Source organism: Numenius arquata, chromosome 6 (assembly GCF_964106895.1).
Source record: "Numenius arquata chromosome 6, bNumArq3.hap1.1, whole genome shotgun sequence".
Taxonomy (NCBI): domain Eukaryota; kingdom Metazoa; phylum Chordata; class Aves; order Charadriiformes; family Scolopacidae; genus Numenius; species Numenius arquata.
This window is the reverse complement of record NC_133581.1, coordinates 45,587,731-45,612,288: the sequence shown is the minus strand read 5'-3', so window position 1 is coordinate 45,612,288 and position 24,558 is coordinate 45,587,731. Positions and strand designations below refer to the sequence as shown.

Below are 24,558 nucleotides of genomic sequence, written 5' to 3'. Positions count from 1 at the left end.
GTATTTACTCAGGGAACGTGCGTGAGAAACTTGGATGTGTTATAAACTTAGCAAAGTGCCAATGCCTTTGCCTTAGATGCATTTACAATGACAAATTAAGAGGTATTCAAAAAGAACAGCAGCAAAATGATCAGGGAAACGGCGAGACTGACTTATAAGAGAATTAATTCAGACGAGTTAATAGCTTGGCAAAGCAAAGACTACAGATGACAAATTTGCAAACATTTGAAGGGCTGACATGAATTATGGGAGAAGACTTCTTAAGAACGATACGAAAGGATTCAAGTAGGAGTAACATACTCAGCTTAAAAAGAAGAGAGACTTTGGCTAAAGTATTTAGAAGTTTCCTGGCAGTAAGAAAGCACAAGAAAACATTTGTATGACTGAAAGCCAGATACTAAGAAAGCCTTAGTGTGCCTGTGCAGGCCAGAGCATTGAAATGTTTTCTTCTGCTAACGTCTAGGAGGCCGTTAACATCCTCGGTTGAGCGTATTTCAGACCCTGCACACCTATGTGCATCTTGAGCCCCAGCCGTGTCTTCAGAGTGTTTCAGGAAGTAGGGTTCCTGTCAAAGAGGATTCAGGTGACTTGAGGAAAAAGCACAGAGGGAGATAAATATCCTACAGCCCAGTTCACCAGGAAAAATCTGGAGCACAGTGCAGATGTTTGACTGTGGAACTAGCTTGGCCCTGACATTCCTGGCAAAGTCAGCAATAAGGCCTCAGGGCTCTCTGTGCTTCATCTTGCAGCGAAGATGTAACCTAGAACTGTAGTAATTAATAAATAGGGCTCTTAAATGATTTCTCAGGTGCAGAGCAATGCCATGGCTAGGCCATGCTCAAGCCAAGAAACGCCTCCTTCTGCAGGCTGGTAAGGATCCTTGCTGGCTTCTGTGGATCGCTACCAGTCGTTCCCTCCAAAGAGGAGACAAGCCCTGTCCTGATGTCCAGCATTACCGAGGGAAAACAGACATTTAGTGCATCCTTTGAAAGTGCACTCCAGCCTACTCCAGCTCAATCTTGCCTAGGCCAAAGCATCTGCCTTTGTTCAGAGAATCAGGCAGCAGGTAACAGACACCCCAAGCCTCCACAGACCGGCTGATTGCTGAACAGCTGTAGCACATCCCTGAAGTGTATAAAAGCACAGTCCATCTCTGCTCTGGCAGATCGGTAGCAGGGTTTTGAGCTTCAGCCTGTCATATCAAAGATGAACACCCTAATCACTAACTATAGCTTCTCCATCAAAGTGATGCATGCACACGTAAACAACTCCAGCAGGGGAGAAACTGAGGGAGATCCATGCCACCAAATAAACTGGAAGTTAAGACTTTTCTACCAAGGGCTCATCTAGATCCCTGCTCAGGTTCCTCAATTTCTCTCCCATAGTAGCAAAATACTAAAATGACACTGGTTCTTCTGTACTGGCTTGCTCTCTTTTAAGGTGCTTCTCCCTGGCCAAACACAAACACCTACTTTTTTGCTAGCTCAGGCACACCAACAGCCCATGCCTGATCACCTAAGGCTGATCTTGTGGGATTTCTTCTCGGGTTTGTAATGAGAACATCCTAAAATCTTTCAAACTACAGTATACTTTGAAACACCCTCCGCTATGCTGTCTCCATTCCTAAGTAACTCAGGAACAAATTATTGCTCTGCAGGATCAAATTCATAGGTACAGCCATCAGAGCCTTTGGGGGAGAAAATTAATTCCTATGGCCAAAAAAAAAAAGTCTGTCTGCTCCTCCTGTTAACAAGAGGCAGAATCCTATGGCCGAGTGGACTGGAGTTTCTGCTCTTCTTCCTGGATGGTGTTTCTTTCAGTTATCCTCTGACAGTTACTCAGACCTGCCAGGTGATCCAGACAAACATACTCAATCCCCATTTCGTATCGTAGGGCTTGCTTACCCGACAAGATCAGTTTGCCTTTTTTCCAAACCATATCTAGTCTGTGCTAGGGGAAGGGAGAATCATCTCCAAAGTGCCAAGCTGTGACCATCCTGAAGGGAAAGGATGCAATAGATGAACAATAAAGTCCCTGTCATCAGAGACAGGACTTTGAAAATTTTGATAGGCTGCATGCAGGTCACTTTCAACTTTATTTTGGCAGGAACATTCCCTTAAGTGCTCCCATCTGAAGGCATACTGTGCCGAGGTAGGGAGAAAAACTCTCAGATGACTACCAAGTGGAAGGAACTAGGAGTCAAGCTTGACTCAGAGCTAGAAATTTCTGTAAAGATGAAAGGATTAAAAACCAAAAAGAAACAAAGCAAGGGGGTGGGGAGTCAGGGAGCGAGTGCTCAGGTTCATCATCATCTGGCTTTTTGCCTGTCCCTGGAGAAGAAGGGTTAAACCACAAGGATGAAGATTGTTCCTATGGCAGAGAAGGCAACTATTGAGGTATACGCTTTCTATAAATTTAAAAACATACTCAAAGGTTTGTTTTGGGTTTTTTTTTTTACAGTCTCAGATCAGGGGATTCAACAAGACTCTGCTTCTCTACTTTGCAATTCTTCCTAGGATTTCAAAATACTTTACAAGCATTAAATTGTTAAGGCTCACAGCGTTTGTGTGAAGCAGGAAGACATTCTTGGTTTTAGACGTAGGGGAAGAAAATACCAGCGTACAGGTTGTGCTATGACTATAAAGACACAGCAGATTGGGAGCAGAGATAAACTCATCATCCTGCCTCAAAGGTTAACAATCCAACAACACTTCCATGCTGCCCACAAAAAAGTAGTGATCTACAGGACTGTCATGAGGTTTCTTGAGTGGAAAGGAGTGAGGCTGATCCACCATAACTCCTCTTCTGAAAAGGGATATCACAGTGGCTTCCTCTGCCAAAGACACTATAACCTACTGAAAAACTAGCATCCTACTTGAAAAACAGAAATCAAGAAGAAGAATATGGAGGAGATTTTGTAAAAGTTTCATCTGTGATTTTTCAGCTTGAACTGTCTCCTGATGAGTTCTAACCTTAAAAGTCAAACCTCTTTTTGACAACACTGTACTCATATTTGCATTGCAACCCAATTTTTTAGTGCTTTCACCAAGGCCAACAGCCTCCTAAATACACAACTAGGAGGCTCTACTATCTTTATACCAACAAAGTGTAAGAAACTAGTTAAAACAACTTCTGATTTCTTGCTAAGTTCCAACACGATGGAGAAGACTAAGGTAACAACAAAGTCATTGTAATTACAGCCGTCACAAAGGGATAAGAAGTCCCTTTATGATGTCACAGAAGGACCAAGAACATCACAGGCAATGGAATAAATAATCCTTTTGTTCCACCCCATTAATGCAGAGCACAATAACGTATTGTTTTCAACCTGTTGTGCAGAGACCCAAGGGAGACAGCAGACTACTTCAAAGGAATCTGCAGGCTGGCAGGCTTACATTTGTTAGACAAAAAGCTGACATCCTTAGTAGGAAAAAAAACAAAGTTAAAAATGAGAGGCATAGAGACTTTAAAGGAAAGAAAATTATTGCCTAAAAGAAAGCAGGGAAAAAAATCCTGGATTCAAACAGGAGGTGGAAGCATGTTCAAACATCCATAGACAACCTACTGATGGAGGTTGTCCCATAGCTAGGGTGTCAAACAAGGACTTGTGAAGCTCATATTCCCTGCTCTGCTATGGACACACTAGAGATTTACTTTGGACCAGGCCAAAACTAAAATTTCATCAGGGTGATACTACATTCAAATTCAAAACTGTGATCCTCCAAATTCTTCTTCAAATTCCCATTTACCCTGAAGTGTTCAACACCATCAGTATCAGCAATCTGAATGCATGAGCTTCACCCTCCACTAGGGTTACAACAGGTGGGCTCCATACTCAGATAATGAGAATTCCCAATAGAGATGGGGATCCCAGCTCTCCTTTCCAGCACTGACCATTTGCTGCTGGAAGTCCTTGAACATAGACCTTACCCTGGGGTTCCTAATGGCAGCAATAGCACCCCATAGCCAGGAGTTAAACCTACCCATAAGTGAATCTGGATGCCTACAGAAAATAAAAAAGAAAGTAACAGACCCAGATCTCCTGCCCATGCAAGTGTTATGTAAGGCCAAAATCCAGTCCAACACTCAAATGTCATATAGGCATATAAATTCTTGCTTTCTGTCTCATTCTCACTCACTTGCCAAAAACAGTTGTGCCCACCCCATGAGCCAACAGCAGCAGCATGGGAAGAGAGCAGGGTAGGGTCTGCTTGCACCTAAGGAATCTATACTCTGTGCTGACTTTGGTGGCACCTGCTCAAAATACCTCACAGTGCCCAGGATAGAAATTGGCCATGTGCCATTAACATTAGTTTGCTACCACAGAAATAAATAAATATTTCTCTCTAAGCTTCTGAGGAGGGAATCTTTTCTCCAGCATGGATGGGGGAAACCCCTTCACAATGTGAGCTGAGATTTTTTCCTGGAGAGTTTCCAGGGGCCATGCCTGGCTGGCAGTGTGCCCAACCAGCTTAGCTTAGAAAAATACTGGGAAACATACATTCCCTCAACTAGTGACTTGTTCTTTTTTCCCTGCAGTGCTTTGTCCTGTCTTGGATAAAACTCTTCGAATACAGTGCCAATTTCACAGTGTCTCATCTCTCTGTATTATCTTTTCCTACAAGAAAAAGGATATGAGTGTATTTTTGCCATAATCATGCACTCTCTCTGCTCTTCCAGCACAATTACTGAAGAATCACATTGCAGTGATGTCTCCAGATTAGAATTTAAGGGATAAAACAGGAAGCAAGGGACTTGAATAGAGCAATGATAAAATACTATTGTGACATGGAGATTCAAATACACCTTCCCCACAAAACCCAATTTCTGCTGGTCTGAAGAAGACAATAAAAGGGTACAGCAAGGATCATTTCCTTGAGAAGGGAACTGTCTAAAGAAAGGGTTGTTGTATAATCCAGCCCGATGCCTAATTGGGTTGTTGGAATAATTATCTCCTACAAAGCACAAAACTGATATAAAAATAGCAATCAGGGAAGTTCAGATAGAAACTCGTTTATAACCCATGACCCAAGGGCTTCTGTGCTGAGTGATTTTAGCACTGTTTAAAATGACCAAAAATGCTAACCACTAGTAGTTTTGGAAATGAGTAATCATTTCTGATTGTCAGCATTTAGCTATTGGATGCTGACAAACTGCTTTAAGGATACTCCCTCCTCTCCATATGAAGATGCAACAGAATGATTAATATGTGCAGCATGCCATGACGGCTGAGAGAAAAATAAAAAGCTGTGGGAGTATCTTAATGACTCTGATGTAATGTACTCTTCTCCGGTTTGTCTGGGTGCTATAGGGGATATTTTTATTTTATTATTTTTATTCCCTCTCCCCCCAAGGATTCCCACTGTCTTTATTTAATGAGCAGCATTGGACATGCAGCTCTGAAATACCATTTAATAGCCATCCCTTGCTGAAAGACAGAGATGACAGTTAACAGCAGTGCCTGGCAACAAATCATCAGCATTTAGTACCATGAAAATACTGTTTTGGGTGAAAGCCATTTCAGATTAAAACGTGGGTGTTTGTCCCTTCAAAGGTACAGCCTCTCTGCTTGCTCCTCCCAAGGGTCACACACCCCCTTGCACGGGGAGAGGCGCAAACATGCCAGTGCAGCTTCTTTGGTAAACACAAAATCTATCCTTTCTTACTTCTCCTTGCCCCATAACCTCTGTAAGAGGCCAGCATTGAAATACCATTTGGGCTGCCCTAGTTATTTCCCTTCTTCTGGGCACAGTAATCATTCTACACCTGTGCTAAAGCAAAACTTCTGTGCTAGTCCACTGTGTGTTGCAAATGTCTAGAAACAGACCCGAAATGACCCTAGTGATTCAGCCAAGTGGTTTCTTCACAGACATACATCTTACAGTATCTCCACATCTGAAATACACCCAGTGAGATCAGGGATAAAAGGAGGAGAGGAAGGATAAGGAAATACTTCAGTAAGATCAAGGAGGAGAATTTGCCTTATGTAGCAGATTGCACTGGGAATATTCCTTTCCCTTCCTCCCCCCACCATTTATATTTATTTCTGTAAAAATCCATTAGATTCTGCAACTACATATTGGCTCCTATTTATTTTAGTGAAAAGAGAAACGGTTGCACATTTGTACCACGGCATGCAAATGCCACTGTCTGCCAGATCCCTCAGAGACCTGCCAAAAAATTATCCTGCATGCAGAGTAGACATCTAATCCGAACTGTGGCCAGGCTAATGTAGGAGAAAGAGGTAAGCACTGTAAATGCCTCATCTAGCTCACACCATCCTCTAAGATCAAAGACTTCTGCTCTCAGATCAAACTATCCCCCTGGTCTGGCCCTTTTAAGAACCTTCCAGATACATATTGTAAGAAAACCAAGGCCTTATTCAGCCCTAGCTGACAATGGCCCACCACCTTTCCCAAAAGCGGATTGTAACTAATTTCTAGGAGTGATGCAGCATACTCCAAACACACCCCGATTTTGATTAGTACCAAAAATAAGAGCCCATGCTCTTAATAACAGGATACCACACACATAAGTCATATTCCATATTCACCCAAAAATGCTTCAGAGAGAACCAGAGACCTAAAAAAGTCACCACACTCTTTCCAAAGTGATCCACAGGGCAGAAGAATAAGAGCAGAACTCCATACAATCAGGAGAACAAGAGCAGAACTCCATACAATCCAGCCCAACTTAGATATGGACACAACTCCCACAAGAGATGAAGGGTATTGTACAACAGATGTGGATCTCAGTTCTCCTGAGCTGCTTTTCTGTAAGTTCACTTATGGAAGCTAGGGAATACAAATGGTCATAAACATATAAATTAAGCTAATTATCCTGCAGACCAAGAGAAAAGAAAGATTTCTATTCCTATAACAGGGAAACATCTGGACACTCCAGCAATGAAAGTCATGCAAGTGATGCATCATGCAAGTGATGAATGGATAGGTCTGAGGCCATTCAGTTCCCACTCCATATATCTGCCTTCCTCCAAGTTAGATGGATGCATGCAAGAGGTAAACAGATTCATCAAACAAATAAGATCAGCAGCTCAGCCTGATATATTTCATCTTATGTGAAACTCATTTGCTCTATGAAGTATGAGTTCAGTAGCACTTATATAATTTATTTTACTGCGCTTCACTTTAACACCTCAAAAATCTCGCTCAGCCTCTCTTACTGGGAGAGACCAAAATGAGAAAAAAATTAGTCAGCATAAAACTTCACAGAGGAAACAAAGTTATATTTGACTGATGATCTCTATGGTCCCTTCCAACTCTAAAAAAATTCAGTGAAAATTCAGTGAAACATTTGCATCAGCGGGAGATCTCTTCTTGGAAGTGGATAGGGTCACCAGATGGAGTTAATAAAACAGTTGCTGTTTGCATGCATCCTATCAGATCAACATGAAAAGTAGCTCATAATCTCTTTGGAGCCAGAACACTCCCTCTTGTTCTCTTTCATACAGTGTCCTCATGAAATATGGTGGAATCCCAGTTCATGGCTGAGGCTCATAGTTGGTATCACAAATAATTCATTAACAGCAGGCCAAGGCAGACACCGGTGTGCTGTAAGCAGGAGAGCGATACCTCACTCCACAGGAGAACATAGATAAAACTTGCACAAGCAAATAGGATATATATGCTCATGCATCACATGTGCAAACATAAATACACTCTGTATATGCACACTGAAGAGAATGGCAGCGTTTTAACTCTCTGGCTTACAAGAGGTGTCCTGCTAGAGATAAACAAACATGCCCATGAGTGTGTACAAAGCCAACCATGGACAGACTGAAAATCAGCCTCCTTTCACATACACCGCTTTAGTAAACAAGCCTAGAAGTAGGCCCAGTATCGCACCAAAGGTGCAGCACTGCAGATTTATCCTTGGCAAGCCTCTTTATGGGAACAGTTTACTCATAACCATCCTCCTCCAGAACACGGTCACTTGCACAGGAGGCGCTGCTGAACTCCTAGAAATGCCTGTCCTTTCTGTGGCAATAGTTAGCCTGCTAACTGTGGGACAGCCTCCTTTGCCAAGTTAATTAACTCTCTCCCAGCTTACCCTTTCCTCCAAACTGTATTTGTACATTGTGAGCCATGAGAAGAAATACACAGCTTGGCTTGCTACCCTTCAGCAGCAGCAACTTCCAGGTAACCAAGCACGAAAACAGTGCTGGATTTATAAATACTAGCCACCAATGCATCATCTTCCTCTCTCTTTGTAAAGAAACACCACACACTGTGACACAAGCTTCATTTCTATTTTGTGTGATCTTGTAGCCATGGTTGCTACCTCTCTTGAATGCTAATACTATTTGGGCACCCGTGCTCGCAAATACCTTCTTTGCCTTCCCTTCCAACTCGGTCCTAGCAAGGCACAGGCTCTTCTTCATCTGCGTGATGAGATGGCAACACACAACGGATGTGAGCAAGACCAGCCTGATGCTGAATCACTGTGTTGGTGCCAGTTCGAAAGAAAAACACTCCCTCCAAGAGAAAGAACACCAACTAGGTTTGGCAGAGAGATGGGATGGAGAATACCATGCTTCACATCACAAGCGAGCCCTTGGAAGACAGTTGAAGTAAACAGGAACCAGTCTTGAGTTTTAAAGCCTTAAAAGCACCCAAGCTTTAGGAGGCACCTAGACACTCCTTTTCTTTGGAGTGTGGAACCACTTGGCAATGTAGCACCAAAAGCTTAATTCAAGCACATTCGCATAAAAGATATAGACAACACGAACTCAGAAATTAGGGGTGGGAAAACTCCCAAGGTACCCAGCAGAGAGAACGGCAGACAGAGAGCTCTTACTGATCATGTCTCATCCAAATTGTCTCAGGACCCTGTGCTTTCAAAAGCAGATGAAAACATTGTCACTTTTCGCTTCTAGATAGACCTGAAAAAGATAAGGATAGCCTCTCCAGTAACATTTAGCTATTCCTTCAATCCTTCCTCCAACATGTCAGAAAAGTCAAGTCTGTAGGGCCAAGTGATAGCAAAGCTGTAAAAGAAGAACTCAGACCTGACATGGCTGTTGCAGAGAAAATAAATGAAATTTTTGTATCAGAGCTTTCTTGTTTCTACCAGAAAAAAACTGCTGAGGTTCCCATGCCTGATAATCCCACTTTTATTTTTGTAGGAGTAGGAAGAGTGACGAAATCAGAAGAGGCTCTGTTTAAAGTTGACATCGATAAGTGTACGATACAGACAGACAGAATTGGCCCTGGAGGATCCTAGGGGCATGAAAAAAGTACACGGGAATTGACTATTCTGCCAGATACTAAACCTACCAAAACGAAGCCATTAAAAAAAAAAAAAAAAAAGGAAAAACACTTGGCTTTTCACCACTAGCAGCAGACCTGCAAACTCCCTGGCAAGGGATGTTGACACAAAAGGTTACATTTGTTCAACATAACCAAATGGAAATAAGAGCCATCAAGGATTAGTAAAGAGACAGAGGTCAAGCTCAGAGAAGCCCCAGAGCTGAAAATGTTTGGAAGCTGTGAAAGTACTAGGAGTAAATGTCATATACGCTCACGCTGCTGCCTCCAACAGTGGTCACAAGCAGTCGCTGAGGAGAAAACAATAATATTGGACTAGACCCCTGGTCTGAGCTAGTTTGGCCATTCTTATGTTCATGTATTCTTCTGTGTGAAGAATGAAAACATAGAAAAGAAGCCTTATAAATGAGTTCTCCTATCATAACACAGTGATTTAAAAGAGGAAAAAAAAAAAAGTAACCAAGAGGTTTTGTTTCCCAGAAAAGAGGGAAAGATAAAAGAGCACCTGTTTCAAACACACGTCTGAAAGACTCTGGGCAAGCCTTATGAACTACTGGAAGAGAATCTGCCTCACACTTTGATAGTCAGGACACAGTTTAAGCAAAGGTTTTGAGATTACACTGTAATTGCCCAATTAGCTCTTGCATGCAAAAGGGATTCTCTTGCATTTATCCATATCCAGCAGGGCAGAAATCCAAAGCTTTCTGCCCACTGTGGATTTGCTCTTCCAATTCATTAGGATTAATTTCTTCACCACCCACGCAATTCTCTGAATCTCTTCCTCTCCTCCCTGCCCCATTGCCACCTGTCAAAGTTATAAAGATGATTGGTGCTTCTTTAAAGCAGCACAGAGCATCTTTATTCATCTATTTACTGACAGATGCTTTTTCCCCCCTCCTTTGTGAGACTTTTTTCCAAAAGCCTGCAGTCTGCCAAGCTGTCCCCAGAGCACATGCATGCATGCAGCGTTTAACCACATCACCTCCTGTAACCCTAGCATGTAATGTAACTGTGTTCTTATCCCCCAAAAAATCCTAGGTAGCATTTTATTTTGACAAGTCCCATGTAAAACACAAGGAGACCTTCAAATCTTTTGGCCATCAAATTAAACGATAACTTGTGTAAACCAGCCAGCATAAAGACTTCAGGCTGGCCCAGAACAATCATTTTTATTTTGAAAGCAGAGGATAAGTTTTGGTAGATTAACATGCATGCAATCCTGTTGGCAAGTCATTGGGCAGAACTAGGACTGACTATTTCCCCTTACCTCTTCCTATCTCAGTCAAAGTATCATACAGAGTCATGGGAAATAAGAGGGGCATTAATCTTTCATGCTGTGGCTCATCTACCCCGTTTACCAAGTGACATCTTTTCAAAAAGCCTCTTGAATTATATTACCACAGCTGCTCTGTAAATTAATTGGATTAGGAAGAACTATCTCTGATCCTGTTGGCATCACAGTGTGACAAAATCCTAGGAGTTTTCTTTCAAATTGGAAATCGTGATAGCAACAGAAAGCCTGCACTTTCCTTTTAAAAAGGCTGAGTGTTGGAAGAGTGCTTCTGACCCACAGTTATCTCCTGTGCTGGAAGCTATCTGAAGTCCAGCAAAGGGGAGCACAGGTAAACTGGGAAGCCTCAATAAAATGCTCTGCTTTGAAAGGTCTATCACCGTCCTTAAAACAAAATCAGAACATTTTCAGCAGCCACAGTAGGAGAAGAGGAAGAACAGTCTCACAAACATAACTCCACATCAAAACCCAAGCGACAGCACAGCAACGAGGCACATAATCAGAGAATATCTCAGGTTGGAAGGGACCTGTAAGGATCATCAACTCCAAGTACCTGCTCCTCACAGGACTACCTAAAACTAAACCATAATGACTAAGAGCATCATTGAGACACTCCTTGAACTCTGGCAGGCTTGGTGCCATGACCACTTCCCTGGGGAGCCCGTTCCAGTGACTGGTCACCCTCTCAGTGAAGAATTTTTCCCTCATGTCCAATCTGAACTTTCCCTAATGCAGCTTCATTCCATTTCTTCATGTCCTAGAACCAGACGAGTCTGCCTCTCTGCATGCCAGTGGCTCAGCTGCAGAGTGGGAATAACAGCCCTTTCCTTCTCCAGAGAAATACTGGGAAGTACACTAGGGAAGACTGAGAAAGGATCATGCACTGGAGCGGAGAAGGCAAAGCAGATCTCTTGAGTAGCCTCTGTTCCAGCACCTGCAACGGCAGCACAACACGGAGATATTCACATTTGCTTTAAACTGGCAAGTACCATCGGCAGGCTCCGGAGCACAGAACTGCTCAGTGGGAGCTAATGTACCCTGGCAAGAAGCATGGTGCACAGCCCCCTCGTGCTGCGTTGTTTTCTTACCCGCTGTTTCTGTGTCCTCAACCCCTCGAACGATATCCACCGCGCCGCAAGGTGCATGCCTGCAATCTGCACGCCGTCACCTCGAGTTACTGGGGCTTTCCTGACAGAATTAAATGAATAGCAAATTGAGCGCTGCCTTTCTCTCCCCCTTACTTCACTCTCCTCTTGCTGAAGCAAAAAGCTTCCTCTGAATCAGATTTCAGCTGTCACAAAGCCACCAGTTTTCTCCTAGGAAGTCTGGGTGCTAATGACAGGAACAGCAGCTGCCTCTAAGTACTTCCTCTGCTACATGCAGTCAAAGGGCAGTGAAAGCCAAGGCCAGGAGCAGGTGTGTGGGTTGACTGATTGCAGAACCACCCTCCCCAGGCTGGCTGGGGTGGGGAAAGGAGGGGGACCACCTCCTGATGGGCAGGAAGGTCAGGGACAGCCGCCTAGGCAGCAGGAGTGAGGCTGCAACAGGGCATATGCTCACCTGGGCACAGCTCAGGGGGGTGCTGCCCCTCAGCCCCCCACCCAGAAACCCTGCTGCTGCCTCCCACTCCTGTGGGAGTCACATCAACCCAGGCAGTTACATCTCAGATGCCAAGAAGCAGTTCGAGTTTTAGCCTCCCAAGCATCCCACCAGCTTCTCCTCCTGCCCCAACAAGAGCACTCTTTATCTTCTTACAGGTGAGACAACCCAAGGCAAAGAGACTGAAGTGACTCGCTAGAGGCACGACTGAGGTGGGATCTAGGACTAAAGCTTTGGTATTTCCTTTTCTAAAAATCCAGCGCTTTACTTGAAATGAAGGTTTGGTTGTTCTCGGCTGGGGTCCAAGGACACGCTTTGTTGGCAGTATTACACAATCTATTTAGAGCTTTTTGATTCCCACATGTTCAAAGCACTTGTACTTTTCACAAAACACTGTGGTGTCACTGAACACGATGTTATGTTTGAACTGAAAGGAGGAAAAAAACATCTCCATCTATTATTACACGTAAATAAGATTTGGGCTCCTACAATCATGTATCTCAGTAGAGAATGGAATATGAGTAAGCTTGACCCTAGCTGTACTAATTAGTGATGATCTATCATCAATTTACTGAGACAAAAAAGCATCCTGTCACATCCACCATCATTTTTTTCACTCTGCATGAAGGCATCCTGTGACAGAAGGAAGGGTGAACTAGAACACAGACGTACCTGAGGACCTAATCATGTCACAGGGACACTAAAGAGCACAGTTTAAGTCATATGTATGGCCCTGTTTTAATGAGTTCACTTACTTGCATCACCCAAGTCTTCCCACCGTAGGCTTTTAAATGGTGGCAGGAAAGTATAATATGGCCTCCACTTGTAAGCTTCAGCAACTTATCAGAAACACGTTCTTACTGGAGAGAGCCTTTGGAATACTCCAGAAAACTTTTGCAAAGGGCGCAGAGGTTGGCAGTGTTTAGTGAGAACTACCACTGCAACAAGTGCCAGCTGCAGGCTTCGCGAGACAGTTTAGTGAAGGTATCTTGTGCCACACTGCTAAGAGATGCTTCAGGACCTTTCTTTGTATTTGGGTGATTCTGAGAGTATGACATTACTTAAAATGTTTCTTATGCAGATAGGCAGAAAGAAACAAATTTATTCCATGTAAAAACTGCCCTACAGACCAGTGGAAAGTAGCCAGTGTTTTAGTTTGTTTTCAGATCTGCTTCAATGTATGATATCAAAGCTCAACCAGAAATAAAGTGCTGGTGCTACCCCATTGCCACTAGAATACTCGCAGCTAGAAGGAGCTGGGGGTCAGGTTCTCATGCCTGAATACTCCCAACAGTAAGAAGTGCTTTGATACAAGCTGAGTGATTTTCTTCTTTCATGCCTACTCTCTGCTCAGCTCTGTCTTTTAGACCAGCCTACAACTTCAGCAGAGAGAGCAGGCAAGGCCTAGAGCCCCACACAAGCTCATGTGTCTCACTGTTTCTAGAGCACTGGTAAGCAGCAGCATCCCAAAGAGAGGCACAACAGCCAGCCAGCCAACATTCATATGAAATTAGTTGTGCCCCCAGGATTTAAGAGCTCCCCGCCAGGTATCTTTCAAGGGAGCTAAATACACAGGTGTTTTTCCTAGTAGGCGCTCATGATGGGTAATATACCTATACTTACATTACATATATTACAGTTCTAAATATATCTAATGGTACAGCACCAGTTCTGTTGCAGCATCCATGATACAAGCTTAACTTTCTCTTCTTGCTTCCCAGTTTGCACATCTATTGCCCCTGCTAGCACCAGGTCTTCTGGTGTGGGGCTCAGATGAGATAACTATCACTTCTGGGTGCTTTAGTTCTTTGTCAGAACAACAACTTTACAAACAATGAGTGGCAGGGCACTAAAACGTTTTTGACTCAGCTGATAAAACAGTTCTCCATGCTTCACGGGCAGTTCAGACGCTTGACATAAGGGATATTGTGATGATTAATAATTAACTGGCTGGAGACACGGAAAGCCCAAGGACAGGTGCCTCTAGGAGCTGAGGCTGCACTTTGCAGGAGGGAGGGAGGGGAGCTGGCAGGGCGAGAAGGTGACAAGGTTGGTGTGCCTCTGAAAGTCAGCAGCCTTTTCGAGACACTTTGCCTTTTGTCTCCCAACACGGAAGAAGGTATTATCCTGCACTTCTGCAGGTGGCTTGAGCTACCCCAACCACTGGGGGACCAGGGCAGCAATGATCCCTGCCAATTCCTGGTGACAACTCACCTAAATGAGATGCATCATTAGAAGCTACATTCACATATTTAATAGGCTTTAACATCAGCTTTAATGAGATACCCCTGAGACCTCAGGAGAGGTAACAGACAGCTGGAAACATGCTTCAAAGTCCTGTGGGTATAAGAAGTAGAATTTAAGTTCAGAGGTACCAAGTACAGGATTTTTAAGCACCTGATGTGTTAGAGACTATTAAATTGTTCTTTACACTAACTATAAAATCTCCATCTGCATAAATTTGTTTGATCCAGCAACAGCTTTAACTGTATCAAGATTATCCAAAACAGCAGCTGCAATAGGTGCTGAACTGCATATCTCAGAGTAATTACACATTACAAAGGGAATCCTTGAAGCATTTCAATAACACAGCATATACAAACAAAACTTAAAAAGCCACAGATGGATGCGTGATCCTCCTAGCACAACTCTACTGCAGAGATGGATTGGGAAGATAGGATGCCACTTTTATTCCAGCTTGCTTCCTGCTTCCTTGCCTTTCTCTCAGAAGTAGAGGGTGTTTTAAAGAGTGTTGGAAAAATTCAAGTTCTGGTTGATCCTGTGAGGTTGAGGACTGTGAAAGAGAGAAGTGTAAGGAGTCCCTCCCTCCCATCCTATCCCCCTTTTCTCTTGCCCCCCTGATTCAGGTCTCAGGTGAAGTGTTGCCTTCCATTAGCTCTGCCTGAACACAAAGGACAGAAGAGTACACTCAGCAGTCAGGGGGACATATGACCAATCCAATTAAGAGGGTGCTGGGAAAAACACCTTTCTGTCCTGCCTTGCCCCCTAAGGGGTGTCCTGCCTGCTTGCTTGGATTTGCCAAAGCCTCTGGCTACCGTGATGCAGAGCGTCTCCTGCCAGAAGCACTTGGCCCAAGGGAGGAGACAGAATTTGACTTGGATAATAAAAACAACTGAAATTTTCACAAATTCACATGGTTCGCGTTTTTTTAATCCTTCTAGAGGTTTTTGCTCAGCAGAAGACACAGCTCTTTTGCTTGTATTATGAGACCCATAGGGAAAAAAAAAAGTACTTCTTTCTTCTGGTCCCCAAAACACCTGAGCTTGAAATGCACCCAATTTAGTTTGCCCCTGTTTCTTCTTGGCTTACACTGGAATGAATCTGTTCTGTTTCAGTTCAGCATAACCCATTCCTCGATGCATTAGCCCCTGATATTCTCGCAGCAGGAAGCACACAAGGCACATTGCTCCAGCAGCAGAAAATAGAAGAGGTCTATTCCACATCCCAAAGAACTGCCAAAGAGAAGATAGCCAGCTGCCTTGGATAACGAGCAGCCATAAAAATTAGAGTGAACAAGGGCACAGCAAATGCCACTGCAATCAAGAACAATGAACGTTAGAACTGGAGACAGATGGATTTCAGCTCGGGACATGCATTTTTACCTCTGGTCTCTGCAGACTCTGAAACCTGCAGCCCTGCCTTCCCACCTTTCTACAATGCCTCCATCACAGGGGTACTCTAAAGATGCACTGGCCCGTGTATTCTTAGTGTTGGGACAGACTCGGAAAAAAAGGCTGAACAAGTAATTGACTCTCCAGGTTAGACGGGCAGTCTGGAGATTTCCAAGACCTGCCTGGATGCAGTCCTGAGTAATGTGCTCTAGGCAATCCTTCTTTAGCAGGGGAGTTGGACTAAATGACCTCTAGAGGTCCCTTCCAACCCTGAAAATTCTGTGATTTCATGAAATGGCAGAAGAGATCCTCTCAGGGCAACAAAACATCTGTCTAAAAATGCCCTGAATGGAAACAAAGCAATAGAAAGAGGGAAGAGCAAAGCCGGCCTCTACTTATCAGGAGGGGCAAGTGCTTTCTGCTTGTACCTGATAATCAGGAGTGCAGTGTCCAGGAGGGTTCAGACCAACTTTCTAACCACCTCAGCCTGCCAGAGGGGATTTGACTCTCCACCTGCCTCAGAGGGAAGCAGCCTGGTCATCTCTCAATAGCGTATCTGGAGTCAGGCATTCTTAGTCCTTTGTGGTGAAACAGTTTTCATCATACAAAGTAGAGAAAAAATTCTTTTCGTATAAAATACATGTTCAGTGGGCCAGAGAACAAGCATGAGTAACACTATAGCCTGGCTCCAGCCTGGACACCCTCCTGGAATAGCTAGGATCCACTGTGAATATCCACTCTTCTACTAAGTGAGTATTTCCAACAAAACCTAAAAGTTTTGACATAAGAGACCTGGAAAAACCAAATCCAGAGTTTCTTGCTGTCTGCTTCTATGGCAGACCTGCGTAAAGGGGCAGTTATGTTTGAGTCCCTCAGGGTTTTTAACCGGGTCTCTGTCACTCCAGATGCATCAGCACACTAGATGGTAGAAGTCAAATGCAGAGCTTCTACTGATCCTCCCCCAGCACATAAGCAGCACTCATGTCAGAACCTCCGGGCATGTCATGCCATCTCAAATGCCCTGAAATATTCAAGATGCCTCTGCAAAGTTGATAGCTATGAAACAGGATCCATGAGGGAATAGACCTGGACCTTTTCTGAGAGGAAGCCAGAGGTCAGATGGATATCCTACAATGGCCCTTGATATCCGTGCTTAGGCAGCTGAATGGAGCCTTTCATTTTCTAGATAAGTGATTTGCTAAGAAAGCATCTCAGCCCTGCCTGGAAATACCTACAACCTAGGCCTCTTCTTATGCAATTAGAAGAAACCTGCTGAGACTCTTGTCCAAAGTACTGCCCAAGATTTAATGACACAGGTAGGGACTTATCAGATTAGTCCCTGTTTAGCTTCTTGGTCCTCTCTTTCTGTCACTTCTCACATTCACCAGACTAATCCAGAGCTGGGGGAAATTACAAATACAGGGCAATTATAAAATCACCTGCTTCAAATAGTCCCATAGAGGGGAATGCACACAGATAAGCCAAGAACAGATGTCTAAAAGAACATCGTGTACCTGGAGAAAGCTAACCTATGGCAAAGCCTATAATTCACTTTAGAAGGCAACATTGGGCTCCTCATGCACTCTAAACCCCAAGGCAGCAATCGGCATCTAGGAAGCTTTTTCTTCTTGCATCAGTATCCAGCATAAATCAATCACTAGGAGAAGATATTGAAGAAAGTAGCAACGGGCTTGATAGTTCCTTGTGGGTTTAAGTAAGGCTGCCTGGAAAGCACAGTAACAGACCCAGGACTGAAGGTTCAGCAAACCATGTTATCAACAGAGCTTATGCTGTGCCAGGTCCTTCATCTCCCAGAGAAGCGGATCTATCAGTAGTCACATGGCATTCAACCCCTGTGTTGGCCCACATGCTGAAGGCACTTACTAAACAGGCTGCAATGCTTTCAGCATCTCTGGCATCTGACACTCGCTTCTGTAGATAAGCATTCCTATGTATTAGAGATCATTTGTAACCCACAGCATTTCTTCTTCCCTTATCATTGCTTTTCCAGACACATTAAGTTTCATTACTGAAAAACTAGGTTACCAATTAAAACAATTTTCCACTCTTAGGGTGTAGCCTCATCTTTTGCTCTGAGATGAGAAGTCTCACAGATTCACATGCTGATCAGATAAAGCTCTGAAGTAAGGAGATATCTACTTTCACTTCTCTAGATCTTTCATACTCAAGAACATCCAGTGTTTACCCAGAATGGTATCAAACATTTTTTTCTTTCTTAACAGTTTGAGCTCATTTGCTAGAGAAAGAATCATCAGACTTGTGAATTTTGCTTCCTTTTTTCCCCAACAGAAATATAAAATTTATTTATTGATTGATCTCTGCCTCTCTCCCCAGCCTCAGCTACGTCATCTTGGCATAATGACAGGAACAAGAGAGACTGAAACAAACAATTCGAATAAGGGCAACCCAGGTCACCAACATAGCTTTCAGCCCTAGGACACCCATTTAAATTCAGTTCATTGCACTAATGCACAACCATATACCTGCCCATCACCACACTTAGAAATGGATCTGACAGCTCTTCCAACTTGGTAGCTCCGTTTCTATTGCTAATGCTCAGCTGTCCCCAGCAGAAGCTCCCACCACACGCATGACTGGTCCCAGTGGGCTGCCACAGTAGGAAGCCTGATGACCAGCTGAGCCACGACACCAGAGCTGCTCAACCCATAAACCAGGGATGAGGTACAAAAGGCAGAAGGGTCTGCTTTGCTACTGCCAGCATAAATTTATCTGGTAGGAGAGTGACAGTCTCCACTACTGTCAACACACCAGCTTCCATCAATACTAAGAGGGTTTTGTTTGGTTTGGGGGTTTGTTTGTTTGTTTTAAAGAATAGCCAAGTGACATTAGGAACCTTGACAGCCTAATGAGCCAGAGGCTAAATCTTGCTGACAGAAGTGTCATGTTCTAAAAGGAGTCTGCCTTGCTCTCTGGGGAAACGCCAAAAAGCACCAGAGAAAATTAACTGGAAACCAGCTTCCATATGGTTTCAAGAGAAAACAATCATTTCTCTCAGAGTGGCTCAGAGACAGGCCAGAGGACTGTGACTTTGCCTTTAGATGGGGTTAAAGGACAACTTCCAGTAGCAGCAAGTTTTCTGTATCTCTAGGTTAGAGCTGACCTTACTTTGAGCCCTTGGGCTGACACCTGAAATCCTGCCCATAAGACTCCTGATTCAACAAGACTTCAGTCTGCCTTGAAATGAGTACTTTAGGGACACTAATTCAGGTCGTCACCTGCAGGAACTGACTCACTGATGCGGGACCTGGGCTAATGACAAGACCTGTGAAGCTTTGCTCCAGAAGCAGAGTTCACGCATTTTTTACCCTGTGTTAGCTATCCTAGGTTCTTCTCACTCACCAGGTTTTCTGTTATTTGCTGATGTAAGGGACAGCATGTTGTGGAGCAGTTTTCCCAGCGCGTGCAGGACTAGCAGAAGCGAGAACTCCCGCGTTGCCCTGGATGAGTCAGTTCAAGTCAGTCCTCCGGGCAACAGAGCACTGGTTCAATGAGCTTTCTGATGGGATGAATGCTGTAGCTGGAGATAGCAATGCTCTGCATACAGTCAAGAGATAGCCATTAAAACATCTCATGCATAAGCATAGAGTAGTCAGCTAAAGAACTGCAGAGCTGCAGAAGATCAGCAGTAACATGGACAGGTAGCCAGCTTGTCACCCTGACAACATCAAAACAGACTGTTCCCCAATGGATAACACATCTCCAGGCTGTTGCTAAGACAACAAAAATCCATTTATTATGCATACATGGGCACACTTCATCACTGGACTTATTAACCCACGCCGTGGCACGTACTCTTTAGCTTCTTAATTGGTTTAGATCAGATGCCATGTTTGGATTCCTTCTTCTTGAAGGAATGGACTCAGCTGCATCTCCACGTATTAGGTTTTTTATCTTTTCTTCCTCCAATTTATTTCCTCTCTCCAAAGATGGAAGAGAGAAGGGATGTCTAGTTGCATTTCATCATTTTCTCACAGGCTTGAACCAGGCACTGACTACAACGCAGTGCTCTGCATCACCAAACTGCTTTCCTTTTCCCTCTGCTCTGGAGTTCAAGCAGGGCAAGGCAGCAATCCCTATGACTGGCCTGCCTGAGCTCACCCTGTTGTCACTCAAATTAAACTGAGGCAGTCTAGGAGGAGAGAGAAGCAGTTTTCCTTACCTGCACACGCTGCCAGGGTGCCCAGCCTGATTTATTTGAAAACTCTAATGTACTGCCTTCACATTTGCCATAACACCTTTTTTTTTTTTTAAACATTATTATTATTATTATTATTATTTTTAAAGCCAAGAACATCTGCACTGGGAAATGTTGCATCCGAGAAAAGTGAAGCTGTCTGGATAGCCCTCTCATATCTTGCACTCAGGACTCTGCTGACCTCCAGTCAGAGCAGCTTTCTCTGCCTCTTGTCTTATTCACAGCAGTGGTCTATATGGTCTCTTTGGCCTCTCACCAAGAATCTTCCCAGAGAGTTTCTGGACCCATAATAAGTATCTTAGTATGACATCACTGCTACAGATTTTGCAGTGGGACCATTATTTTACATGAGTGATTATGAACCCCGGACCTATTATGCAGCATAAGCATAATCTAACAGCTTATACTCAGTCCTACCAAAAACCAAACCAAAACTACCCCACAAACCAAAAAAAACCAAAAAACAAAAAACCAACCAGCACAGAAGGCCAACTAAAAGCAAGCTCTAGGAAGGCACAGAAAACAAGCATCTGGGATCTACCTGATCCCTTACACTACCGCCTGTGACTGGCACTATGTTCAACTACTCTGAGAAAAAAAGGCAGTTTAGCACTTAGGCAGGACATGTTGTAGCACTGTGGGGAACCCATTACTCGGCACCAGGCACCTGCTATCTCACCATTCTGTTTTGTTATCTCGTACGCTGTACTTGATATTGTTTGAAGACAGCAGAATGAATAAGGCTCTGGATAAATGAAGAATTCAGTGATAAAGTAAAATCCCAAGGCCAAAATCTTCCCCTTTTCCTTCAGGAATGTAAGGATTTACTTTTGACCTTATCCCTACAACAAACCTGTGAAGAAGATAAAACACCCTAGATCTTCCTTAGCCAGGGCTTATTCATGGAAGAGGGAATTCTTATGAGCTTTGAGAGTACCCACAGAATAAATAAGAATATGATACACTTACCAAGCCCTTCCAAGAACATGGCAAACTTTTGAGTGAACAGTGTGTTTTGGAGAACTGAAATGATTCAGATTTGGCAAATAATTTTGGCCAGAGATGACTGGCAAATATTTTAAGGAAGAGTCAAAACATTTCATTTAATGTGTTTTAAAAGGTGGTGATTTTGTTTCAGAACAACTTTTTATATATATATATATAAAGAGTTGCCAGAATTTAATTAAAATCTCCCAAAAGCAAAATTTCACATTTTGCTCTCCATTTGTTAAATACATTCCGTTTGGCCAACATACAAAGGAGGAAAAAGAAAGAAGAGATCCTAGTGACTCTCTAGCACTTAATCTTTAAAGACTACAAGTTGCGCTATTGACTTAGAGCATCTCTTCAGCTCATTGCAACAAGAAACTCCACAGCTATCAACCTACTTGACAAAAAAGTCGCCTTGCTTTCCACGTGGCTTCCTGGAATACCAAATAGAGTCAGGTGGTGCTGCGTTTCTCCACACAGAGCAGCTCACAAACAACTAACAAGTAGTGCAGAGATGGGACCAGCACCTGCAACAGGATTTCTCACTCTTCTGACTAAGTGAGCCGAGAGCATCTGAGACCTCTGCTAACACACACGTGTTGACATTTTTCTGAGTAACTAGACTTGTTCTTTTCTCCAGAGAGATAATAAAATGTTCCCTGATCTAGTCAGTGCTTAAAACAATCACTTCACAGAATGAAGTGCTCTGCTTGCAATCCTGTTGCTGTTTCTAAAATAGATTCAAAGGCTCCTTATGTACTGAAGGTAGAGGTACAAAACACCTCTATTCCTTCAGTCCCAAAGCATTTAATTATAGCGGCTAAGAGTCTCAGTCTCTCTTTTCCATTTGCACAGGAAGCCAAAAAGGGATGCTAGGATGGTAGTATGTGCTGATTTTCAATGGTACACACAGGTCATCACCTCCAAATCACACACAATCAATGTATGTTAAAGCAAAATGCCGAAAATTACAGATCTGAAAAGCGCAAAAGAAAAAGTAATTCCTGCCTCCATAATACTCTTTTGCATCACAGAAATTGGCTTAAAGCACTAAAGTCTTATGCGTTTATTCTGTGGGCATACAGGCCCTCCAGCTTTATGCCTTTTCTCACCTTAGCTGGTGTGTCATCTTCATGCAGGGACTCTCTCACAATCCTTTTCTCAGAGCACAAAACCAAAACCCAACTTTCACCCTACCCCAGGGTCTGTTGGTCCCACATAAAGGCTCCCACACCAAAGCTGCTTGTCCAAAAATCCTCCCCCCTCCCTTGTGGGATTGACAGAAAAGCCAGACTGCTTCTTGCAACTTCTGCCTCTTGACCCAGCACCCTCCTGCCAGCCCTCAGTCTCTGAGCCCAACTCTACGTATAAGCAACTGTATGATCACAGACATTTGTAGAGCCAGATGGAAACGACCTCATCAGAGCTCTTGTCCCTACCCAAGCCACTCATAGGCTGTGATCATCCTCTGATCAGCCTCTGCTGGAGGACCACAAGCTGACTGGCTACAAGGACCATAGTCGATGTTTCTTGGTGGTACAATTGAAACCGCTTCTCCTCTCCCATAGAAGAGGATAAACTCATTACAAACCCTTATGATTTGTAACACCATCTTCCTCCATCTCTCCCTCCCCAGAAATGCTGCCCTCTGTGCAGGTGCAGCCTGTCAGGATGCTCTGTTCAACTGCATCAATAAAAATCAGGAGTGAGATTCATTTTCCTGGAACTCTTGGAAACTATGTGTGTGACTACAAGCTTTTACAGCCTCAGCCCAAAATGCCACCCCTATTTCAATACAGACTGCTTGCCATAATATCCCAAAGACAAAACAGGGACCTTTATCCCTGCTGTGGAAACAAGAATGCTATTGCGTTTGGTTTTCTGTCAGGGACACTTGGATGATCCGCTCAGTGGTGTGATGGAGACATCAAATCAATGACACCATCGCCCACTGATCAAGGAAGGCCCCAGTCAGTCACCTGCAGAGCCATCTTTTGCCCTCAGCCATTGGTCTTTAGCCGTTTAGCTGGCAAATGATATAAATTATATAAAGAACTGAAAATATATGGGAGGTCCATTATAAATAATTACATTTTGGCTACCTCTCTGAAGTTGGAAGTCACAGGGAAAAATCTCAGAGCTAGCGTGTCTACAGTAATCCGAATCTTATTTCCCTCTCATTCACTCCAGAGAGGATGACAGGTAATGCCAGTGGAATCAATGGAATAACAGTGGGTCAAGGCTGAGAAAGAGACTCACCTCTCTCATCCAAACAGACCCTACATCATTGCTCCTTGGCTCCCTGCTGACCAGGGCTCTCATTCTCCTCTGCAGCACATCTCAGGGCTCATTTTTCCCAGCATAAAGAGTAAGCAAAAATACCAGTAGATCAAAATGACATTTTTGCATGTTATCAGCTGCAAAGACAGTGGAAATTCAAGACAACCATATCTGTAACAAAAGAGGGACAGCAGTGATATGAATATCTTTGCTTTTAATTTGATAGCATGAATGTGCTATGCAATAAGCTGAAAATATTATGAGAGCCCCCAACTTGAATCTCCGCCAAGCGAACTATTTTTAGTGGAGTGTGTTTAGCTTGCTTGTTAAAGATTTAAACCTAGGCAATAATTGCAGTTACTCTTCTGTCTGATTTAAGTAGGCAACATTTATTAATGTACAGTGACTAAGTCAACTATTCCAAAGTACGCCACAAAGGCTTAAAGCAATGAGGAAACAGGATGATATCCTGGCTGAAGAAAGTCAACCCTGTGATCTAAGTAAGATCTGATCCATGATAAAGAGCTTATTAAGGCAGAGTGGAGGGAAGAGAACTGCAAGTTATGAAGGGGAATTTGATTTATCCATTTGAAGGCAAACTGATAACTAACTGATCAGAGTAAACTCTGTCATAGATTTCATAGACCCAGTTACAGGTCTCCAAACAGCTGTTGGCCTAGAGTAAGTCTATGCAAGAGCTGGATTCAGACTGGGAAAGAGATTCATCCATGATCAAACCCCCAATCCATTTTTTTATTCTGTGTTCACACTTACACCTTAAATCGGAGTTCAGTATCCTGCATATTCACTCCTTAAAATGTCCTGGTTGAGCAGCAAAGTTCTGCTGCCCTGTCTGTTTTGCAGGTGTACAGGTGTGTACAAGCTCTTTAGCAACAGATAAAACAGGATATAATCACCCTGCTTGCTGAGGGTGAGGGAAGTTGCTTTTGATGATGATGTTCTGAACACTTGGAATACCCAGTGATTTTTGCTTAATTCTTTTATGCTGAAGAAAATAAGTCTACAAATAGATCTACCTGCTTCAGCTATTTTTGCAAAACAGCTCATTAAATAGAAGCACTTTTTTCCCAAAGAAGCCTGGTACGTATCCAATGGGTAAAAGGATAAATGGCTGTAATCTTTGAATACACAAGACGACACAAAGTGGGTATTTCATAGCTGCAGAAAGCCCATAATTGAACTTCTGCCCTAGGGGTAAGTTTTCCAGCAGTGTAAGTGCTT

General features: G+C 43.4%; 1 protein-coding gene across 1 annotated transcript in view; it reads right to left on the bottom strand.

Annotated features, from left to right (window-relative positions):
• The window catches only part of LOC141465308 (deubiquitinase DESI2-like), a 52,290-nt gene extending 28,932 nt beyond the window's left edge, over window positions 1–23,358 (bottom strand). Inside the window, exon 1 of the mRNA XM_074148661.1 lies at window positions 23,296–23,358. Within this exon, the coding sequence (XP_074004762.1) occupies window positions 23,296–23,358 (63 nt within the window). The remainder of the gene's footprint in view (window positions 1–23,295) is intronic.
• Window positions 23,359–24,558: the final 1,200 nt, after the last annotated feature.